The 21750-nt window shown below is 40.0% G+C and overlaps 1 protein-coding gene across 2 annotated transcripts; it reads left to right on the top strand.

The window, feature by feature from the left end:
* Window positions 1–10012: 10012 nt before the first annotated feature.
* On the top strand, window positions 10013–14611 carry LOC311042289 (uncharacterized protein). Of its 2 annotated transcripts, none has more exons than XM_084052936.1 (7): window positions 10013–10143; window positions 10524–10600; window positions 11123–11176; window positions 11906–12016; window positions 12951–13042; window positions 13676–13755; window positions 14409–14611. In XM_084052936.1, exons 2-7 carry the CDS (start codon window positions 10546–10548, stop codon window positions 14515–14517), a joined length of 501 nt encoding a protein of 166 aa, XP_083909062.1. In that variant the 5' UTR covers window positions 10013–10143; window positions 10524–10545; the 3' UTR covers window positions 14518–14611. The 2 variants fall into 2 exon arrangements, with proteins under 2 accessions (XP_083909062.1, XP_083909061.1); XM_084052935.1 differs by having other exon boundaries at window positions 13676–13764.
* Window positions 14612–21750: the final 7139 nt, after the last annotated feature.

Genomic DNA, 21750 nt, shown 5'->3' with positions numbered 1-21750 from the left:
GGGTGACCGTGCCTTTGATGCTGCTGTCCCTAGGCTCTGAAACAACCTACCCCTTCCCATTAGAAGTGCTCCGACTATTGGGGCTTTTAAATCTCTCCTCAAGGCTCATTTATTTTTTATTCTAATCTATACTGTTGTTAGTCAATGTAATGTTTATGTTCATGTTAACATTATTATGTTAACATTAACATACCTGGCAGAAATACTGACTTATCAATCAGCTGATCACTGTGGTCTAAAGTCTTTCACTCATAAAAAGAGTTAATCTGAATTACAAATGAATGTAACAAATTAACAATCTATAACAATGCTTGTTCTGTGACTACTTCTACGTTATTATTTTACTCTTTTGAGAACGATTTGCACCGAGACAAAAATGTTATCAACAATCTGTTTAAAAGCTCTAATCGTGAGATTTCATATAAAATAAATAATTTCACAGTGATACTCTGATAAATACTTTAAAGTATATTTACCCCCAGAACTCGTGGGAATGTCCGGTTGAACTCCGTTTGAAATGGTTTGGTGTCTGGACTGAACCCCAGAACCAACGTAGTCCCACCAGACTGCGTTTGGACCAGAACGAACCCCGTCCCACCAGACTGCATTTGGACCGGAACCAGAACCACGCCATTAGGAATGTTCAGTACGTTAGTAGTGCTGGATGCAACATTGGCAACATTTTCATACGGCGCATCATCGTCCATCTGTTGGAGATCAAGCTGGTCATAAGTTCCATATGTAAAAAGTTGTCCTATGCATTACACACACACACTAAATTGTGTTTATTGAATTTCATAATTCATCATTTCCTTATATCATGTAGGCTAAACATGGTATTAAATCTTTAGGTTATTTAAACCTTTGTGTAAGCCAGTCCACTCCAATGATTCGCAATGCAATTGTGCAACTGCAATACTTGCAACTACTTTCAACCATTTCTCCGAAGGCACAAGCCTGCAACCGGTCAATCCAGACCACTGCAATGTCTTGGTTGCAAGTTGCGACTAGTTGCATTGGTTTGGACTTGCCTCAACATCTTTCATGAAAACAGAAATACACCTTGTGTAATGTGTAGTGACTATACATTACACAAATATCATCTATTACTGGCAGTGGCAATATTGACTCAATATTGCCACTGCCAGTAATAGATGACATTTCTAGAGTTGCTAATTTTAACAACTTTTGTGAAAAACATTGTCTGAGCTATGCCCACAATTTTCCAAAGAGAGAGGGTTAATAATGAGATAAAACCATCAGTTTGAAGTGGAATGACTCGTTCGGTTCAATCTGTAATTTTTAAAAGTGTGTTTTGGCATGGGGTTATGAATGGAGTGATAACACACAGAACGCTACCACCGCTGCGATGCCATCACATATTTTCTAGCACTAGGGGTGTATACCTTCCCAAAAATCACTATGAAAATGATTCCCCCCAGATGGTAACCATGGCCCAAATTGTGGGTCCTGACTCACAGACTATAACAGTCATGACAAAAACTACACTTATAATAATGCAATGTGAGACCCATAAAATAATTAAGACCAACATTAATTTATTTTGATAATTATGCTGAAATAGGACATTATTGTATAGCCAATGTGTATGTTCCGTAACGCAATATCAATGGTGAAAGCTGTGTTGTTTCACCCGGTGAAGGAATGGCGGATTCGACCAAGCCCCAAAATACCCGTATGTGTGTCTCAAAGAATAGCCTACCAGCCCAGGCCAAACTGAGCATTCTCCCCACTTAAAAGGAGAATACCACTCATTTTCAACATTGATCTATGTCTTTAATACACCTTAGAACCGTTGTGTAAATAAGAAAAAAGTCCCCCCCCCCCCTTCTATGTTGCCTAGAACTGGATAATTGATTGAGGTCATGTGATCAGTGACATACGCAGGGTGTACTTTTGGCTGAGGGGGCGGAGCTAAAAGTGCACCTCTAGCTTCCCTTATGCTACAGGTGAGACCCACCCACCATGATTAGTAATTCGCATAATCAACTCAAACAAGGCTAACCATTAGACCGTTAAACTTAACTATACAATTACACGTTTCCTCAACACATTCTGAATGCATTTCCACGTATCAAATAATTCACAAAGCAGCTGCAATACAATTAGACAATACAGATTGAACATAGCCTACACTGGCTGCAGAACAGACACACCTCCACAGTGGCATGCACAGACATTTTGAGGGGCAGGTGCTGAAGTAAATTATACTTTTTTTTGTTTACTTGGTCTGCTCTTTTTTCCCTCTACACCTGTGTAAGAAAGGCCAACAGCGCCTCTTCTGTCTACGGAAGCTAGCCAAATTTCAGGTGGATAAAACTTTGATGATTTTGTTCTACAGGGCTTTTGTAGAGTCTGTTATTTCTTTTTCTATCATTTGTTGGTATGGGAATCTTGGAATTAAACAGAAAAATGCCCTAAATGGGATTGTAAGGGGGGCCAGCAAGATTGTGGGTGAGAAATTCAGCTGTCTAAGTCTCATATATGATAGGCAGGTGCTTATGAAGGCATCATCTATCAGAGCGGATAGCTCTCATCCACTCCATTCTGTGTATGAACTCTTGCCCTCCGGCCAATGGCTAAAGGCCCCTGTAGCAAAACAAAATAGGTACAAATTTTCATTTGTGCCTACTTCCATCCGTGCCATCAACGGGGGAAGCAGAAGGAGGTAGCTCATGTATGTAACTGCACTTTACTGGTATTATCTGGATCTTGTGACAATGTCTTTGTCTATGTCTTGTTATTGTTCATGTGTTTGTTTTTTAGAGTTTTTTACCTACTGCTGTAAAATGAATTGCCCAATTTGGGACATAATAAACTTGACCTTGACCTTGACCTATACCTCTTTCCCAAAAATAGCCGATCTACAAGCCCACAACGCCTCACAGCGTGAGGCGTTGTGGGCTTGTAGATCTGCTATTTTTGGCTAAAGTTCTCCTCAGAAAAGGGATGCTAGGTTTCGAGTGGTTATGGTAAAAAGAAAAATCATATCACATAAAGATTTGGCAGACCCCCTGTAGTAACTCTGAGGACCCCCTAGGGGTCCCGGACCCCCTGTTGAAGACCCCTGCTGTAAACTGGAAAAAAAAATAACTTTTTTTTCTCTTTTTCAAAAGGGCACTTCTGGTCAAGAGGGCAAAGGGCAGGTGCTCCAGCACCACCTAGAGTCTATCTGTGCACGTCCCTGTCCAGCTTGATAGCCAGTCGTGTAGCCAACTAAAAACGGTAGCCAGTGCCTCCCAGCTTGGGACTCCGCATCAAGCCTGTACATCAGGCTGCCTCATGCTACGGACACAGGCGATAGGCTCCTGACCTATGGGCCACATGGCTCGGGTACTGGTGGTTTCCAAGGCTACTTACTTTCTGGCCCTGTGCGCGCATGCATGCGTGTTTTTGTGTACATGTGCATATCAGCATATGTGTGTGTGTCTCTATGACAGTGAGTTTGAGGGAGGACCAGGGGTGAAAGTGGGAGAGAGATGTTTTTTTTTAACTTTCATATTGTAATTATGTCACGTATCTCCTATCCAACAACTAGCGTTATTATTTTAATATTCAATAAAAATGATTTTATAATGGGGGTGTTCGGGGGGGGGGGGGCGCCAAAATAAATCTTGCTTAGGGCCACGAAAACCCTAGGACCGGCCCTGCATGTCATGTAGTGATTCTGTATAACCCTGCTAACAAGAACTCACGGCAAATAAATATCAACGTACATACCGCACTGTACTGCTGCTTATTCGTTGTTGTACTGTCTAGCTTATATATAGCGACACCTGGTGACAGAAATACAAAACTCCAGCTATTTTGTATGAATCTAAGAGAATTGTACAGAACTCAGCTTGACATAAGACTGAACCAACCAGAATGAGACATGAGGGGAACATATATAGTGGGTGATCAAACCACTCTTGACACAAAGGGGAAGACAAAAAACAACAACATTTAAACAGACTACAAATAACGACAAAGATAATCCACTACAGCTAATGAGACAAGACATCATTAGAATGAGTTTGGGAACAGACGTCATGAGACAAAAGACATGAATTGCAACAACTATGCAGTGATAGTGAAGAACGGGAACTTGGACACCATAAATCATTTGACTAGACATTTCCAGCAGACAGAGAACTGAGAAAACAAAAGTTTATTATTGTTTGATATGCATTACACTTTTTTTCAATCAAACTATTGACTTATTCTCTTTGCATTATTTGAATTAACGCTCTATAATAAGATGAAAAGGAAGTGGGTAAATAGATCTCATGCCCACAATGACTGTTGGGGACCAGAGAGGGCCCTTCTATTCTAACCACCTTGAATTACCCCTCACGTCAAAAATGTGTTTCGTTGTGAGCTTGTTCTTCTTTCCAAAAATAAATACAATAAAAATATTTTATGCGCTCTCTATAGTAATTAAATGAAACTTATTTCATTTTTTATTTAGTTATTTATTTTGTATTGAGTTGTTGACGTGCAGGTCTTATACCATCCACGGGGGGGGGGGGGGGGGGTGCATCACTACTACTTCCCACAGCCTTGGGATGAACCACCCTCTGGAAAGGAATGAGATTAGAAGCTCAATCAGGTTGGATATCACATGTTTCCTTGATGGAATGGATCTTTATAAAAAGGTCATTCATTGTGTATTGTTGTCATTAACATTTTAATTAATGAAACATGGTAACTCTTTAGTCAGACTAATAGGCTCTGTGCATGACTGTAGTTCAGTCAGCACAACTCATGAATGGATCAAATACATAATTATTAAATATATAATGAGCGATATATTTATTTTGGTCTGGCGATGAATTGGATCTGCATTTAGGTACTCGGGTGGAGAATATATCTAGACAACAATATAATGATATGGAATTTTAACAGGGTGGATCTTCTTCCACTCCTGATAGCACAGCCTTGAATGTGGAGGCGGGGCAGATTTAGCTGTTCAACAGTGTGATGATCCATCACGGTAACACAGGCAGATTATACAGGTCCATGTCATGTAGATTGTGTTTGTGTTCAGGTCTCACCAGGATCGGGTCTGTTGGTGGCTTTGCAGCCAAAAGCGGACAGACAGATGGAAATGATGAACACCAGCAGATTGGAGACACACTGCACACCTGCTACACGCTTTGACTCCTGGTCCTGGAAACAAACGCATCATATTAACGAACAAACATCATGTAAACAAACACATAACCACAATGATCTGTTGGTTTTTACTTAGGAGCAGGGATACATTACAATATACGGTAGTCTACATTTAAGAGTTTTGTGTATGAGGCCCAAAGCCTTTACAAAACAACATCTCTGCATTTGTAGAAAACCAACACATGTAAACAAAACACATTATGTGCACATTATGTAAACCAGTGGTCTAATCAGGGTCTCATTTGGACCTGGTGAACCAGCTGAATGGAATGAACTAGCTGGTCAAACAGAGACCTAGCAGCAGTGTGGGTCAATTCAGAGTGTAAATAATATAGTCCTACCCTGTATCTATACAGGGTAGGACCTACAGCGTCCCGGCCGTAAAGGATGATGGCAACACCTGACATCACAGCAGCCACAATGTTCATCCCCATAGAACCTTTAATCTGAAACATACAGTACATACATAGAACAGAAATAGAATAAACAACTAGTAACAAATGGAATGACTTGTAGAGAGCAGTAAGGGTGTGGTCGAGGGCGTGGCTTACTGACCATGCAGCGGCCCATCGACCTATCAGCAGCCACCGTTAATGACCCTGCAATGATGTACTGGGGGAGAAGAGAAACAACCAATCAGATAATGAAGAATTATGTTTCAAAATGAAACATTTATGACTCTTCTTACAAAACATACAGTAGCATTAAAATGAATCATGGCAGTATGGTTAAATTATACTTAAGGTAATTAGTATGTACGTATTAACTTAGATACTTAGAGAGTAAGTACAGTATGTTTATTTCATTCAAAGCTCAAATGATTTGAATGAATATAAACACAGTACAGTGTAGGATTAGGTGGAGGATGCAGATGTGTGCTTACAGATAAAGGTGCCCAGACGAACACTCCAGACACCACTGTTAAAGATGGACCAGAGAAACACGCCACCACACCAAACAGGAAGAGCAGCGCACCCACCATTATCTGCACTGTCTGAAAGGAAACACAACAGGTCAAATGAAGCAGTATTAATGAGAGGGAGTGCTTTACAGTTATTATTGGCAATCAGGAACAAGGCGTGGTAAACTTATTATATTTGTCCAGGAAGTAGGCTGACCCTTTAGTAACAATGCAAGTGATTCCAAAAAGTATCACCTGATATAATGACTTGCCCAAAATAATCGTGCTAAATGTCCAAATAGCTATACCTTCCCCTCACAGTTAATGCAAATGCCTCATTTCAGCTGTTACTCGACTGTTTACATGAAGTCAAAACCTGGATGGACATTTCTAAACCTCAATGAAAGCAAAACTGAAATAATATGTTTTGACCATGATACTGTCCCAAGTCCAACCACCAACATCCTCAATACCCTCAACTCCAACATCTGCTCATCTGTCAAAAATCTTGCCGTTAACCTCGACAGCAACTTTACACTAGACTAACACTCTGACTCTGTCGTCAAAAGCCGTTTCTTTCTACTTAGCCAAGGTAAAAGCCTAGCTACTTCCCCCCAAACAACTGGAAATTACTATCCATGCCTTCATATACTCATAGGCTTGATTATTGCAACTCTCTCTATACACAGGTATTGAGCAGTCCGCACTCAAGCGTTTGCAGCTGGTGCAGAATGGCTGCCCGTCTCCTCACTGGCACAAAAAAAGAGAGACCATATAACTCAGTATTGATTTTAAGCTCCTCTTATTTGTTTTAGAATATTTACATGGGCTGGCTCCTCCTTATCTCGCTGAACTTGTGGAACCTTACGCCCCAGTCAGGGCTCTGAGGTCTGCAGACAAGTTGCTCCTGGAGGTTCCCAAAACTAGACTAAAAACCAGGGGTGGCCGTGCCTTTGCTGCTCTGGAACAGCCTTAGAAGTGTTCCGACTATTGGGGCTATTAAATCTCTCCTCAAGACTCATTTATTTTTTATTCTAATCTATACTGTTGTTAGTCAATGTAATATTTATGTTTATGTTAACATTATTATGTTATAATATTATATGTTATAAAATAAATAATTTCACAGTGATACTCTGATAATACTTTAAAGTATATTTACCCCCAGAGCTTGTGGGAATATCCGTTTGAACTCCAATAGTCTGGTGTCTGGACTGGAGCCTTTCCCACCAGACTGCATTTGGACCGGAACGAACCCCTTCCCACCAGACTGCATTTGGACCGGAACCAGAACCACGCCATTAGGAATGTTCAGTACGTTAGTAGACATACTGCAGGATGCAACATTGTCATACGTCGCATCGTCTATCTGTTGGAGATCAAGCTGGTCATAAGTTCCATATGTAAAAAGTTATCCTATGCATTACACACACACACTAAATTGTGTTTATTGAATGTCATAATTCATCATTTCCTTAGAATCATGTAGGCTAAACATGGTATTAAATCTTTAGGTCAGGGGTCTTCAACAGGGGGTCCGGCCGGGACCCCTAGGGGGTCCTCAAGAGTTACTACAGGGGGTCTGAAACACAATTTTATACAATATAGAGGGGGTCCCTGCTTCATCTCACACTTCAGCCCCTGCTTCAGCTCACAACACCTCACAGCGCGAGGCGTTGAGAGCTTGTAGATCGGCTATTTTTGGCCAAAGTTCTCCTCAGAAAAGGGATACTAGGGTTCAAGTGGTTAAGGTAAAAAAAAAAAAACATCACACAAAGATTTGGCGGACCCACTGTTGTAACTCTGAGGACCCCCTAGGGGTCCCGGACCCCCTGTTGAAGACCCCTGCCCTAGTGCAAACACACCATTGTGATGGGCTGAGACATGTCACGCAGTGATTCTCTATAAGCCTGCTAACAAGAACTCACGGCAAATAAATATATATGTACATACCATACTGTACAGCTGCTTATTCATGGATGTACTGTCTAGCTTATATATATAGCGACACCTGGTGACAGAAATACAAAGCTACAGCTATGTTGCATGAATCTAAGAGAATTGTACAGAACTTAGCTTGACATCAAGATTGAACCAACCAAAATGAGACATGAAGGGAACATATATAGTGGGTGATCAAACCACTCTTGACACAAAGGGGAAGAAAAAAAAACATTTAAACTAAACTAAATAACGACAAAGATAATCCACTACAGCACTAACTCATATTAAATAAAGAAATGACATACAACTGAAATGACAAAATACATTTCTTCACACGTGTAGTAATACATTCAAACTTATAATGAATCCCTGCCCCTCCCCTTATGCACAGGGGACATGGTTCAGTCCAATTACTAATCAACTCCTTATAATCACCTGTGAAGAAACTGGGCCTTTCCATGGCCAGCCATCTAAACTTCAGCACTCCTCAGAACTGATAACTCAACAAAACAAAATGAACTTAAATTACTCCTGATAAAACAACTTGACCCAAACCAAAGAACTCAATGGATGTACCCTCCAGTCAGTAACTTCATCATCAAACTGAAAATAAAGTGTGTGTGTGTGTGTGTGTGTGTGTGTGTGTGTGTGTGTGTGTGTGTGTGTGTGTGTGTGTGTGTGTGTGTGTGTGTGTGTGTGTGTGTGTGTGTGTGTGTGTGTGTGTGTGTGTGTGTGTGTGTGTGTGTGTGTGTGTGTGTGTGTGTGTGTGTGTGTGTGTGTGTGTGTAATGAACTCTTAGAATCCTGCACTGCATTTAAACCTAATTCTTTTAGACTATTTAAATTTCAAGATGCCAATTCATTTACACAAGAAAGTCAACTATTGGCATGTAAATTGTCAGTTTATTGCAAGTGTCACATAACAGAAACACTATTGACTAACAACAAAGTCTCACGAGTATCTCAGAATTCTATTTTATTTTATTTTATTTTATTTTATTTTATTTTATTTTATTTTATTTTATTTTATTTTATTTTATTTTATTCTTATTGGTGCATGCATAGGTTTGCACCCAAATAAGCATACCTTTTACTTAAAACCTATACTTAATTGATGGGGTCCATCCAGGTCAATACCCCTCTACACCAAATCTCTTCACCGAAAAGCTTGTAGATCTGCTATTTTCGCTGACTGTTCGCCCCCAGAATAGGGACCTTATAGGGTTCATGTGGTTAATGATTTTTCAGTCTCTGGACCATTAGTCTATCAGACACCTGACCACACCGATACATTGTCTCATCACAGTGCAAGGAACCATTCTAGAATGTTGTATCAGTTTCATTAGAGCTGTGAGCCAGTCAGAGCCAGTCAGAAACAGTCCTTTATTGGAGATTGATTGATTGATTGAATATTTTATTTTGCCCAAAAAAATGGCAAAAAATGTAAACAGCACAATTACATTTATAATACTTTGACTAAAAGGCCCATCCAAAAAGGTTTTGTTTCCATTGGGGTCCTTGGTATTCAATTCATAGACATATATAGTAGCAACCAAACAGTTCAAATATCAACACAAAAAATACAGAAACAATAACACTTTGTCTAACGGGAAAATGGTACTACCTCCTCTTTTGGAGACAGTTTCACTTCAGTGTGAAGAGGAAGCCATTTCAACCACAATGAGGTCATGAGATCAAGTTATATCAATATTTTTTTAATTCAAATTAAGCACATCTCCTGTCAACTTCCAGTTGACAGGAGTATTATTATTACACATGCAGCTAAAGCTTTGGTAAGATCTATTAATAAAATGATTAGACATTCAGCATAATGGACTCTGAATTCAGTATCAAGCATTGATACGGATGCTGTTCATACATACACAGTATAAACATTTCAGTGAGGAAAGGGGAAACAAAACACAGAAAACCCCATCCAGAACAAAATGGTTTGGTTTCTGCACGGTGCTCCACCCACACTAAAACACATGCAAGTGTGCAACAAATAGTGCAAAGACGGCAGACGTAGACGAGTAAGAGACAGAGAAGAGAGTTAACAGCAGAAAAATCTAAGAGACATTACCTTCAAGAAGAAACACCAGGAGGAAAACACATAAAGAGGTAAAACACAATCATTTGATGACACCGTCTTTAAATCACCGGAATTAATCAGTTAAATAGATGATTCTGGACAAACTCTGACCACAATATATTGTTATAAAACAACACAAGCTGTTCTGTGTATGTATTTGTTGTTTGAGGAGGATCCCAGAGGAAAGAAATAGTTGTCGTGCTGCTTTAAGAGTGAAAGTGTTAAAATGTAGTTGTCATAATCAGGATAGTCTTTATATTATTTATTTGTAGAGATTCATCATCACTGTCTAATAACTGTATGATGTATGTCCAAGTTTCTCCCAGCAAAAGCAATGTAACCACGTAACCAGTATAAATCCTATATATTTATTGCATCATGTAAAGTGATCTTGTCTGATTTTGAACAGAACAGGGTCCTGTGGAGACACAATGACTGAGAAGATGTTGGTGGTCATCTGGATGATGCTGCTCTTCCACACAGGAGGTACAGTAGCTTATTCTTCCTCATAATCACATTTATTTATTTTCTAATTACTATAATGGTATTTTGTAGATGTCCACATACATTCATGCATGTATTGTACAAGCACACATCGCATACTAACTACTCTACAAAGACTACAACCTCTAATAAAAACAGATTATTATAAGTGTAAGTCAGGGTTCCCCAATTAGTTTTCCCCAAGGGCCAAATTATGTATAGGGTACCAAGCCGAGGGCCAGGGGGGCGCGTGCCGAAACCGTGCACGCGCGCAAAGTTTTTTTTCTCTAATCTAGCTAATTTGACACTGTGTTATTTTAGGCCTGGGATTCTTAAATCCTGTGTTGAGGGTCACACAAGGAAAAAATGCTCTGGAAACCATTTACTTAAAATATGTGGTTCTGCTTGAAAAGTAATACAGCAGCCAGTTGTACATACTGAAAATCAAAATAAGTCCACAATTTACTTACAGATGTGTTTGTTACAGTCTGCTTGAACAGTAAGACAGATATCTTTTTTTTTCAGTTGCCTCTCGCGGGCCGCAAATTGCCCGCGGGCCGCCTATTGGGGAACCCTGGTGTAAGTATCAGTAACAGTGTATAACAGTGTATACAGTATATCTCTGCTGTCGGGCAGAAAAGCAGCTATAACTCCAAAATGTTACTTTTTCGGGAAATGACAAAAACAAAACAAAAAGTGGAGTTAGGAGGTTTTGTTCATCGTTGATAAGAACAGCTGAATGGACCTCCAAGCTCACAATGAGGTTGTAGGTCAAAAGGGGGTGGAGCCTGGAGTCAGCAAAACCAGCTAACTCCACCCCCCTTTGGTGGAGTTAGCTGGTTTAGCAGAAAGTTTGAGGATCCAATGGAGTTAGCTGGTTTTGTCAGAAGTGCTTTTTAATACTTTTCATTGGTTCAATATTAAACCAACACACAGACGTAAAGGGACGTAAAAATGGAGTTAGCTGGTTTCTGCCCGACAGCAATTATATGCGACGTTACTGCCTACAGTATATACAGTACAGTACCTGCACTGTAGATAGATAGATTGATCTAGCTCTTTTCACCAGTCCTTTTCACTAGCTTGTCCAGTCAATTAGCGCCCCCTAGCCTTCACGCTTACCCCCCCCAATACCCATATATTTGTTGTTATATAAACAACAAATGACAGGGGATTTTGGCTGATGCAGAACTGAATACTCCCACTTGAGAGAGAGAGAGAGAGAGCATACCTGTAGAATGTTGTTTTTGTCTGAAAAAAACTAAAACAAACAAAATACATTATTCATTGTTTGTGTTTCCTGTCCAGTGGAGGGGCCACAGGATGATGACACCGTCACGGCCACACCAGACTACTGGACCCACGACAGTACAGACGACTACTATGACTATGACAGTACACCAGAATACGACAATACATGTATGTTGGAATCCAAGTACTCCAGTAATACGCACACATGCTGACACAATACTGCAGTACTTACAGACAGCGTATCATGGTGATTTTTTTAGCATGACGGTATTTTAATGACATTATGCGCATGTGCGTGCGCACGGCACACATTTTATTTTACCTTAAATTAGGAAACATGTTTGTATAGGAAATGTTTTTTAGCTTAGTTTTAGTCTTTTTAAACTAAACTGAAAAAATGAATGGCCACACGCCGTCCTACTCCTTCAGGCTTCCATGACACCACTGCTTACAGACATACCAGACAGTAGCAGTAGGGCTTGGTTTGGTTATAGGACTTTATTTCATGCCGTTTTCATCGTGAGCATCACATGGTTAGAACATTCTTCCAAAAACCGGTGGTGCTTTCAGTGGAACTAAAAAAGATGGTTATTGGAAGATCAACAGTGTCAAAAAGCAACATACTCTCACTCCCAAAACGTATTTGTTTGCACACGATGCCATGACGACACATTGAGGTTAGACAACACACTCCATATTTACTCCATATATACTTTAAAGGTTCTACGACATTCATTTTCACTTTTTTTTTTTTTTTTTTTTTTTAAATTATTTTTGGGGGGTTTATGACCTCAATTAGACCCAAAAAATCTGAACTTTGAACATTCAGTGGATTTTCTGTGGTCTGGGGTTTTCTGAATAATGGGGCTGAAAAGTAATGTGTGATTGGCCTCTTGACTCCTTTTACCTTTTAACATCAACACAGATAAAACATGGCATGCTTACACAGATTAATGATTTGTAATTAATTTTGTCTGTACTAAATAAATATATTAAAGTCATAGTGTGTACGTTTTTCAGTTAAATTATATCATCTTCCACATTTGAATTCCATTTGAATTCAAATGGTTCCAATGTAAATATGTATGTGTTGTGTTTCTAGCGGAGATATATGAGGTGTTGGAAGGAAAGCCGACTGTTGGAAATACAGATGAGTCGTTGGAAGGAAACTCAACTGGTGGCAGTATCAACAAGGTCTATATTCTTCACTTCATTATGAAATGATATCATTCTAAATTGATAATTCTATTTTTCGGCTGTTAACGTGTGAAAATCCTTCCTAATTTCACACTTTGTAGAACCCCCCCCCCAATTTTTTTTTTTAAAATAATCTTTTTATGTTTAATAGTTCTCCCAAAATAGAGATGCCAGGGTATAATATTGGTGAACATGCATTTAAATTGTCATGATATTATCAAACAAATATCAAACATGTATTAGACAGTCTACATTTTCCAAAAGGAAATGCATGTATTTAATAGGTTCTATGCACAGCAGCCAGATTGGAATGAAATTGGGCCTCTTCCTTACCAATTCATGTGTTCCGCCTGTGATAGATAGATTCTATTCAACAAACGCACGCACGCACGCACGCACGCACGCACGCACGCACACACACACACACACACACACACACACACACACACACACACACAAACACACGGCTAGCCTCTTAAAGAGACACACTTTTCTAACAACCATGATAACCTTAATAACAACTATAGAATGATATAATAAAATGTTCATCTTTTGAAAAATATATTTTACCTTTTCACCAATCTACATGTTTCTCAGTATCTCATGACCTTTTGTTGACCTCTTCTTTAGACTTCAGGGATTGGTCTATTGACTGCAAGTCTCCTGTTGGGATTGGCTGTTCAGCAGATCATGTGGCCGGTCGACTACCGGTATATGCGGTAACGCCACAACCACAACACATCAGTTGTAACCACAAGACAATTATGACATTCATACACCTACATGTATTATTATAGACAGACAACTGTACTGTTGGTGACATAAACACAGACACTGTATGTATTTGTAAATGTATGAGAACTGTTATTTGATTATATATTTGTAACATATATCTGGGCTAATATAGAGTAGGTGACATAATACGGTACAGTATGTGTATAATACTATCTGAACTATATCATACAATATATTTGTAATTTGTTCATAATTTATATCTGAACTATTAACAACATAATACAGGGGTGACATTTATTTATGTCACATAGGTGACATAAACATACTTATCTGAACTACAGGTGACATATTTGTAGTTTGCAATATGTATGAGAACTGTTGAAATATATATTTGTAACATATATCTGAACTATTATCTGACATAATAAAACAGTGGTTCTCAAACCTTTTCATGTCAAGGACCCCCAAATTAGCAGGGACCCCCATACAAGATTTGTGTTGTGACATAATATATATTTGTAACATACTGGGTGTCTATTTGTTCTTTGTAATGTGAACTATAAGTGAAATATATGTATCAAAAGCAACACTTGCAGCAAACAGACCAACTCCTGTCTCTGTTCTACAGACAGAAATCTACTGACCTTCACCTACAAACCCACAGTGACATCAGAGGAAGCAGACAACCAATCAGATGCTCTGATCATCCAGTATCGGACAGGATTTTTCATGTTTAATTAATGTGTTTTTAAAGAAAAAACATTTTATACATCATTGTTTTATATATATTATCTCACTCCCATCAGGATATATGTATTTTATCATAAGATAAAGGTGATCACTCAGTTTAACTTTGTCACGGTCCGCTGCTCGGGCTGTGGACTTGTTATTATTTAGACCGCCATTGCCCTTATATGGTCATGGACACTTTAGGCCTGTTCTGTAGGTCTGTCACTGTCCACTCCTCGGGCCGCAGACTCTGACTTTGTTGTTTGGATCTTCCTGCCCTTATAAGGTTGTGGACTTATTAGGGTTTATGTTGTTTCATTCCTTTTGTAGTCTCGCGTCACCAGACTGTTGCCTCCCACAATTTACAAATGTTTCCGGCATACAGTCTGGGACTCGGAAGCTCTGATAATGTGTAAGGGGAAAGCGGATGCCCCTCCCCTACCCACGTCCGTTTTAGCATTGTGCAGTGGCGCATAGGAGTCCGACTGGAATCAACGAATCTCATAAACATCGTTTATGTCTACTAGTGTCTTTCACAGTTTTTTCGGCGTTAATTCCATGATACCTTTCTCAGTTTTCTGTGATAAACAATCCTCGCACAAATAACATGAATCTACCGCTCCTATGACTATGCTTCCGCCTCGGTTCTGTTTCCACTGGGACTACAGGTCCGCGGGCACCGCGTCGTGATTGGTCGAATGTCTTTCCGGTCTGAACAACTTCCGTTACACAGCTTTCGGGAAGTGGAGTTCCAGACTCTATATAGCATTCAGAGATTGTGGAATAGTTGTCTGGTGACGCGAGACTATTCCTTTTGTGTTCTGTTGCTCTGTTTTTGCCATGCTGTTCTGTACCTTTATTTTGTAGTCTTGTTTCCTGTTGTGCTTAGTTACTGTTACCTGTCTTGTCTCACCTCCCTGTTGATTAGTCATGTTCTCCTCCTGTGTCCTCTTAGTCCCTCAGCCTATCCCAGTGTTGATTGTCTGTTGAGTTCACCTGTGTCTTATTATTTCCCTGTCTATTTAAGCCCTGTGTTTGCACCATGTCTCTTCTTGGTCATTATGTCATGTCACGTGTACTAGTATTGTCTTGGTTTCAGTTCTTGTTTGTATACCTACCTATTGAGTTAATAAACCCCTTAAACCGACCCGTTATGCCTCTGTCTCTCCTGCCCTTGGGTCCTACAATCTGCCCTGACTCAAACCGTGACAAACTTTGTATTGATTTGCAGTGACCCTTCCCTAGTCAAGGGGACAAGTGGACCCAAACCATGCTAAAATCGAGGTCAACATGGTCCTGCTCAGAACTGTTAAACATGCCACAGAGCATAGGAGGTTGAGTGTGCGTGCGTGTGTGTGTGTGTGTTCCAGTGAGGGAACAGGATGGTGTACAGTCTAAGCATAATGCCGATGTTGATGTGGTCTTCTACCAGACCTGTCCCTTATGTTCTGTGGTTTATTCATTCAGAGATTAAGTGCAGATATCAAGGGCCAGCAGGGTCAGTATTTTATTTTCGGTTTACTTTTATATCTGTTCTTATTTAGCTTGGTTTGGTTCTTGACTCTTACTCTTAACTGTACCTCTCCTGTGTTGCCCACTGCTGTTTGACAGCATGACAGCTGAATTTACATCATCTCGTCTCATCTTTTATCTTATATCTGTATATTATATAGTGTGGAACTCACCGAATTCACCAAGATGCAGAGTGAGAGCTGTACTATCTCTGTTCACCACAGTGGCATTACTAAAGTGACTCACACATGCGCCATTTCTGCATGACACACGCACGCACGCACGCACGCACGCACGCACGCACGCACGCACACACACACACACACAGTCCGTTAGTCAAACAATGAACTGAAAATGGTGTGTAAATAAATGGTCATTTGGGAAGGAAAGACTAAAAGAAAGAAGATGACCAGATGAAAGGGACGTTCACACAGTAACTATAACTATAGAGTTCACCATTGTCTTTGTTATAGTTGTGGAGATCCACTTGACTTAAAAATTATTTCTAAAACTATATATTTATAGTTATACTTAACTCTAGCCTCCCTTTTTTCTCCCTGCCAAAATAGTGAATATAGCAGATCTACAAGCTCATAACACATTGCCACGCGACACCTTTGAGCTTGAAGCTCAGCTGTAATAATAATAATAATAATAATAAAATCAAAATGAGCAGACAAAATTGTAATGTAAAATCTAAGCAGTTAAATGGGTTATCTTTCCTGATTGGAAGATATTGGTGACCCAACTAAAAAATATATTTTCTGTTTACTAGAAGAGCTGGAGAGACAGGGAGACCCCTGTTACTGAACAAAAAACTTTATAGTTATTTTTATATCAGAATATAGAAATAATACCTTTTTAACTAAAACCTTTATTGTTGTAACCCCCACATAAACACTTGCAGGACCTTTAAGTGGATAAAAGTACTTACAGGTCTTTGTTCATTTCATGGTAGTGAATGGTATGCTGGTCATCGTTCAGGGACAGATCGAGGTGAGAAGTGGAAATGTCACGGAAGTCTTGCACGCCTCAGCTGTAATCGGATCTCTGGATCAGTGGCAGCGGTGGCCTAGTGGTTAGAGGGGCGGCCTTGATACCGGAAGGTCCCTAGTTCGATTCCCCAATTCATCACATCAATCATGAATCACCGCTGAATAGCCCTTGAGCAAGGCTTCCATGCAGGGTCTGGCTGTAAATAAGTTCCGCACTTAGTCCAACACCCTGGGTAAACAACAAACTTTGCTTTGCTTTGGAAGAGGTAATGTTGCCAATCATTTCAAGACCCGCCTCGAAATCTTCGAATGCAGCAATCAGCACCCAGTGGCCGTAGATCTGAGGGACATTAGAATATAGATAGAAGAAGACGGGGAACATTAGAAGACAGCAGACATTAGACTGCCGACAGTAGACATCAGACAGTGGGTGGCAGTGGCTCGGGGGTAGAGTGGCTGGGTAGAGTGAACTGGAGACCGCAAGGTTCCCAGTTCGAACCCTGGCTGGGGGGCTCCCCCAGAATTTGTGTCGAAATGTCCTTGAGCGAGACACTGAACCCCTAATTGCTCCCGATAAGCAGGTTGGTGCCTTGCATGGTTTCCTCCGCCATCGGTGTGTGAATGTGCGCTATATAAATGCACCATTTACCATTTACAGTGGACATGAGAAGACTGTGGACATTTAGTGGATATTAGAAGACAGTACATGTTAGACAGAATACATTAGAATACTACCTTGTGCATCTCAGAGGCTGGCAGAGTCTTTGTCAGGGGCTCACATTGTTCTGGGGTGAGCTGTGCTCTGCAGCTCAGAGCCAGTGCAACCAGTCTGTATAGAGCACACATTGTGGAAGAAGGTCTGCTGTGTGTTCTGGAACAGTGGAAATGGAAGTGAATTGATGAGTGAACCTGCTCGTCTTTATAAAGACCCCCTGCCTTCACTAGGTAGCTGATGTTTTGCCTCCAAAGTCCAAAGTGTCTGGATGGGTGAGTGTTTATGTAGACAGACACACATGCAAAATAAGTTTATTTTTAGGGACATGATATGAGCACCTGCCCCTTCACCCCCCCACCACCACTTTTTTTTAGTGCTTTCCCAACACATGTGGCTGATATCAACAAGAACATTTTGACAAAATAATAATAATTTTGCTTAATTATTTATAATTATGAATAAATTGAGCTGGCTGCTATCTGTCTGTTTCTCTTTTCACCTGATGAAATAATGCATGCCCTTGTTTTCTCAAGGCACTCTGGTCTCAGAGTTGTCTCCAGAACTTTCTTAATGACAAATGGTTCGCATCTTTGGCACAACAGAGCACGCAGATGTGTGTGCACACACACCCCCTTTAATACAGTATTTCAACCTGTATTACAACAGGTTGAAGTACAATGCATTGGCTGTGGCTTCACATTACATTCACTGAACTATTGTGCATGTGATTGAGTGCCCTACTATCCAAAATGCGGTAAAAACAAATGAAGAAAAATGTAATCTGACCAATTGCTGACAAAAGTGAACGTACCAACGTTAGGTGGTTCAAAGGCCAGACTCATGGCCCTTTTTGTGCAAAGTTTGCAGGCAATTGGACAAATGGTCTGCTTGGAGAAGTACATTACACAACAAACACACATATTAATCCACCATTTCATAATTGTCTAGAAAGATGTCCAATGTAATCACTCAGATTCTCCAAGGGCATTGTTATTTCACCACAGATCATCATGATTTGAGTGCGTGGGGATCTAATTTTAAATAAGCCATTATGCTTTTATGAGCGATCCAGTTTAGAGGACCTCGTACTGTGAATTGTACTTTACTTCCATGTACTGTTTCCATGTCTTTCTACATAAAGTGTTCAATCAATTCAATCAAAATGTCTGACTTACGATCAGAGATGGCTCCAGCCACTGGAGACATTCCAATGTACATTACGTACTGCATGTCCAGGGACATGCAGAGAATATTAGAGGGGCACTTTTGGTCGGATTTTGCATTTATTTTATTTGCCATTTATAGCCCCAAAATAGCTGATCTACAAGCTTGTAGATCTGCTATTTTCGGTGAGCAACACAGCACTCAGCTAAGTATAATCAAACCTTTACTGGAGATGCAACGTATGGCATGGATTTATAGACAGAGAGCAATTCTTTCAACATAAAATGCTGCATTCAAGTTCAGGAGAGTTTGCTAAAGGCAATTATCTTGAATGCTGCCTTCGGGTACGGGTAGCATAGTAAATGCTGCATTCATGGCCTAGAGAGGGCACGTTTTGCAGATTGTGTGATGCCCATGTTGGTGTGGCATGCTCCACAGCAATGACAATATACTGTGACAACAAGATAATAATATTATATAACAAATTGATTAACTGTAAGTTGCATGATTTTAATTAAAAAAGGGTTTCATGCATAGAAATGTTTAATTGACTGGCTGGGCATTTGAGGGGGCAACAGGGGCACAAATGTGGTTTATTTGGGACCAAAATATCTGATATGTATTAATATTTAGCGCGCACTGTACAGACTAACCCCAAACTTGCATAATTGGAAGTAACAACAACAAACATTTATTTGTAGCCTGTGCAATGACAATAAAGGCATTCTATTCTACGGGGCATATCTCCTGTGGAGATTTGCACCCCATTGAGCACCCCTTTCACTTAAACTCTAATAACTGTAGTTGACTGGGGTCCCCCAGGGCTCCCTCTGCACCTCTTCACCAAAAATAGCCTCCCTCTACACAAAATCTCTCAAAAAATATCTACAGTACATTGGTGAGCAGATCAGATCTATTTTGCCACGTTTGCCCCAGAATACAGACACTGGGGTTAATGTGGTTGATGAAGTGTCTGCACCGTTAGTCAGACACCACACTGATAAATAGATTGTCTCATCACAGTGTAAAGAACAGCTTTCAGGACGTTCTGGAATGTTGTAACATTACCATACAGCATGAACAACACAGTTTCATTAGAGTTACTGCATCAAAAAAGAAGTAACAGCCAGTCAGAGAGAAGCAGTCCTTTCTTGAAGACATTTTATTCTATAGTTCAGTGTGTGAACAGCTAAGTAATTTCAGCCACAAGGAGCTCAAGTCTTATGATAAGATCAGGTTATTTCAATACTTGTTACAGTGTACAAAGGGAAGGAGCACACACCAGTGTTGCGGAAGTGCCAACCACAGTGATAAGATCAAAATGAGAAAGAACAAAGTAGTTGCACAACTCGTACAGTAGCCTCGATGTAATGTGACCGTGTATGCCTCTGCCAACCAGTTGCCATTTTCATTGTCTCTACTCTCGCCTTGTCTATTAGAAGCAGATAAATGTTCGAGACAGATGCTGCTTTTCCCCCTCTGTCCAATCAGGTGAGTCGAAGGCGGACCGCCCCGACTCCCAAGACTCAAGAGCTCGCAATTGAGCAACTGTGGGCTACGGTGAGGGTCCTGAAAGTGAGTGACACAGGTGTGTCACTGGTTATTGGGACAGAATGCGCTGCAAGCTACTCCTTTTTTTTTTATAAACCTGAGTTTATCAGCCGGAAGCCATAGTCTGGTGTGACCGTGCCCTAACACTGAAAAACACTATTCAGCACATGATGGTGTGGTTTCTGAGAAAAGAAAACAGGATGTTATTTTTGAATTCACACTGATACTTCCCTTTTCTTAAATGTACTCACCACAGCAAGGAGGACACCAGTGGTGGAAAGTAACTAAGTACATGTACTCAGGTACTGTATTTAAGTAACATTTTTAGGTATTTTTTACTTTACTGGAGTATTTCCAATTTTCAATACTTTTACTTCTACTCCACTACATCTCAGAGGCAAATATAGTACTTTTACTAGTATTACAAAACATGCATTAACCACTTTAACCTTATATATATACTTCAGTTATTTGATAATAACCCATCTACAAGCTCACAATTCGATGCGGCGCATTGTGAGCTGTTAGATCTGCCATTTTCTAAAGATTTGTATACATATTGAACTTGACATTCTGCATAATGACTACTTTTACTTTTGGTAGTATATTTTGATGCCAATACTTTTGTACTTTTACTCAAGTACATTTGAAATACCAGCTTTTACTTGTAACTGAGTATTTCTAGATTGTGGTATTGATGCTTTTATTTTTACTTTTTCCACCATGAGAGACTCAGTTGTAAAGTAAGAGGGTCGTGGTTTGAACGTGACACGGGTGTTTCTGTGGGGAATTTACATGTTCGTCTCTGGGTTTGTGCTGGGTGCTCGGCATACACCTTAGCCAATGGGGATAACTAATGTATAACTTAAAGGAGTAGTTCACCCAAAAAAATACTTATTTTCTATCAATTACACACCCCATGAAGCCTTGAATTCATGGAGATGTTTTTGTTTTTGCCACATTCCTAAACCAATAATGTGATGGCCTGCGGAGTCTACTATTGAGAGATGATCAAATTATTGGCTCAGGAATACAACAAAAACAAAAAAAAATCTCCATGAATTCAAGGCTTCATGGGGTGTGTAATTGATAGAAAATAAGTAGTTTTTTGGGGTGATCTACTCCTTTAACATGGCAAAATAGGCAAGCATGTCCAGAATAAGCCATTGAATATTATTAGGAAACTCTTAACGTGAGAGTTTTTTAGGCTGTGGGGAGGAGCAGTCATTGTAGAAAGAGGGAAGAGCTATAATAGTAGAGAAAGAGTTCACAGCAGAAAGATAAGACAGACGTTACCATCAAGA

This window comes from Gymnoscopelus microlampas, assembly GCF_963454915.1.
Source record: "Gymnoscopelus microlampas genome assembly, chromosome: 3".
Taxonomy (NCBI): Eukaryota; Metazoa; Chordata; class Actinopteri; order Myctophiformes; family Myctophidae; genus Gymnoscopelus; species Gymnoscopelus microlampas.
The sequence above is the reverse complement of the archived record's forward strand: the minus strand, read 5'-3'. Positions and strand labels throughout refer to the sequence as shown.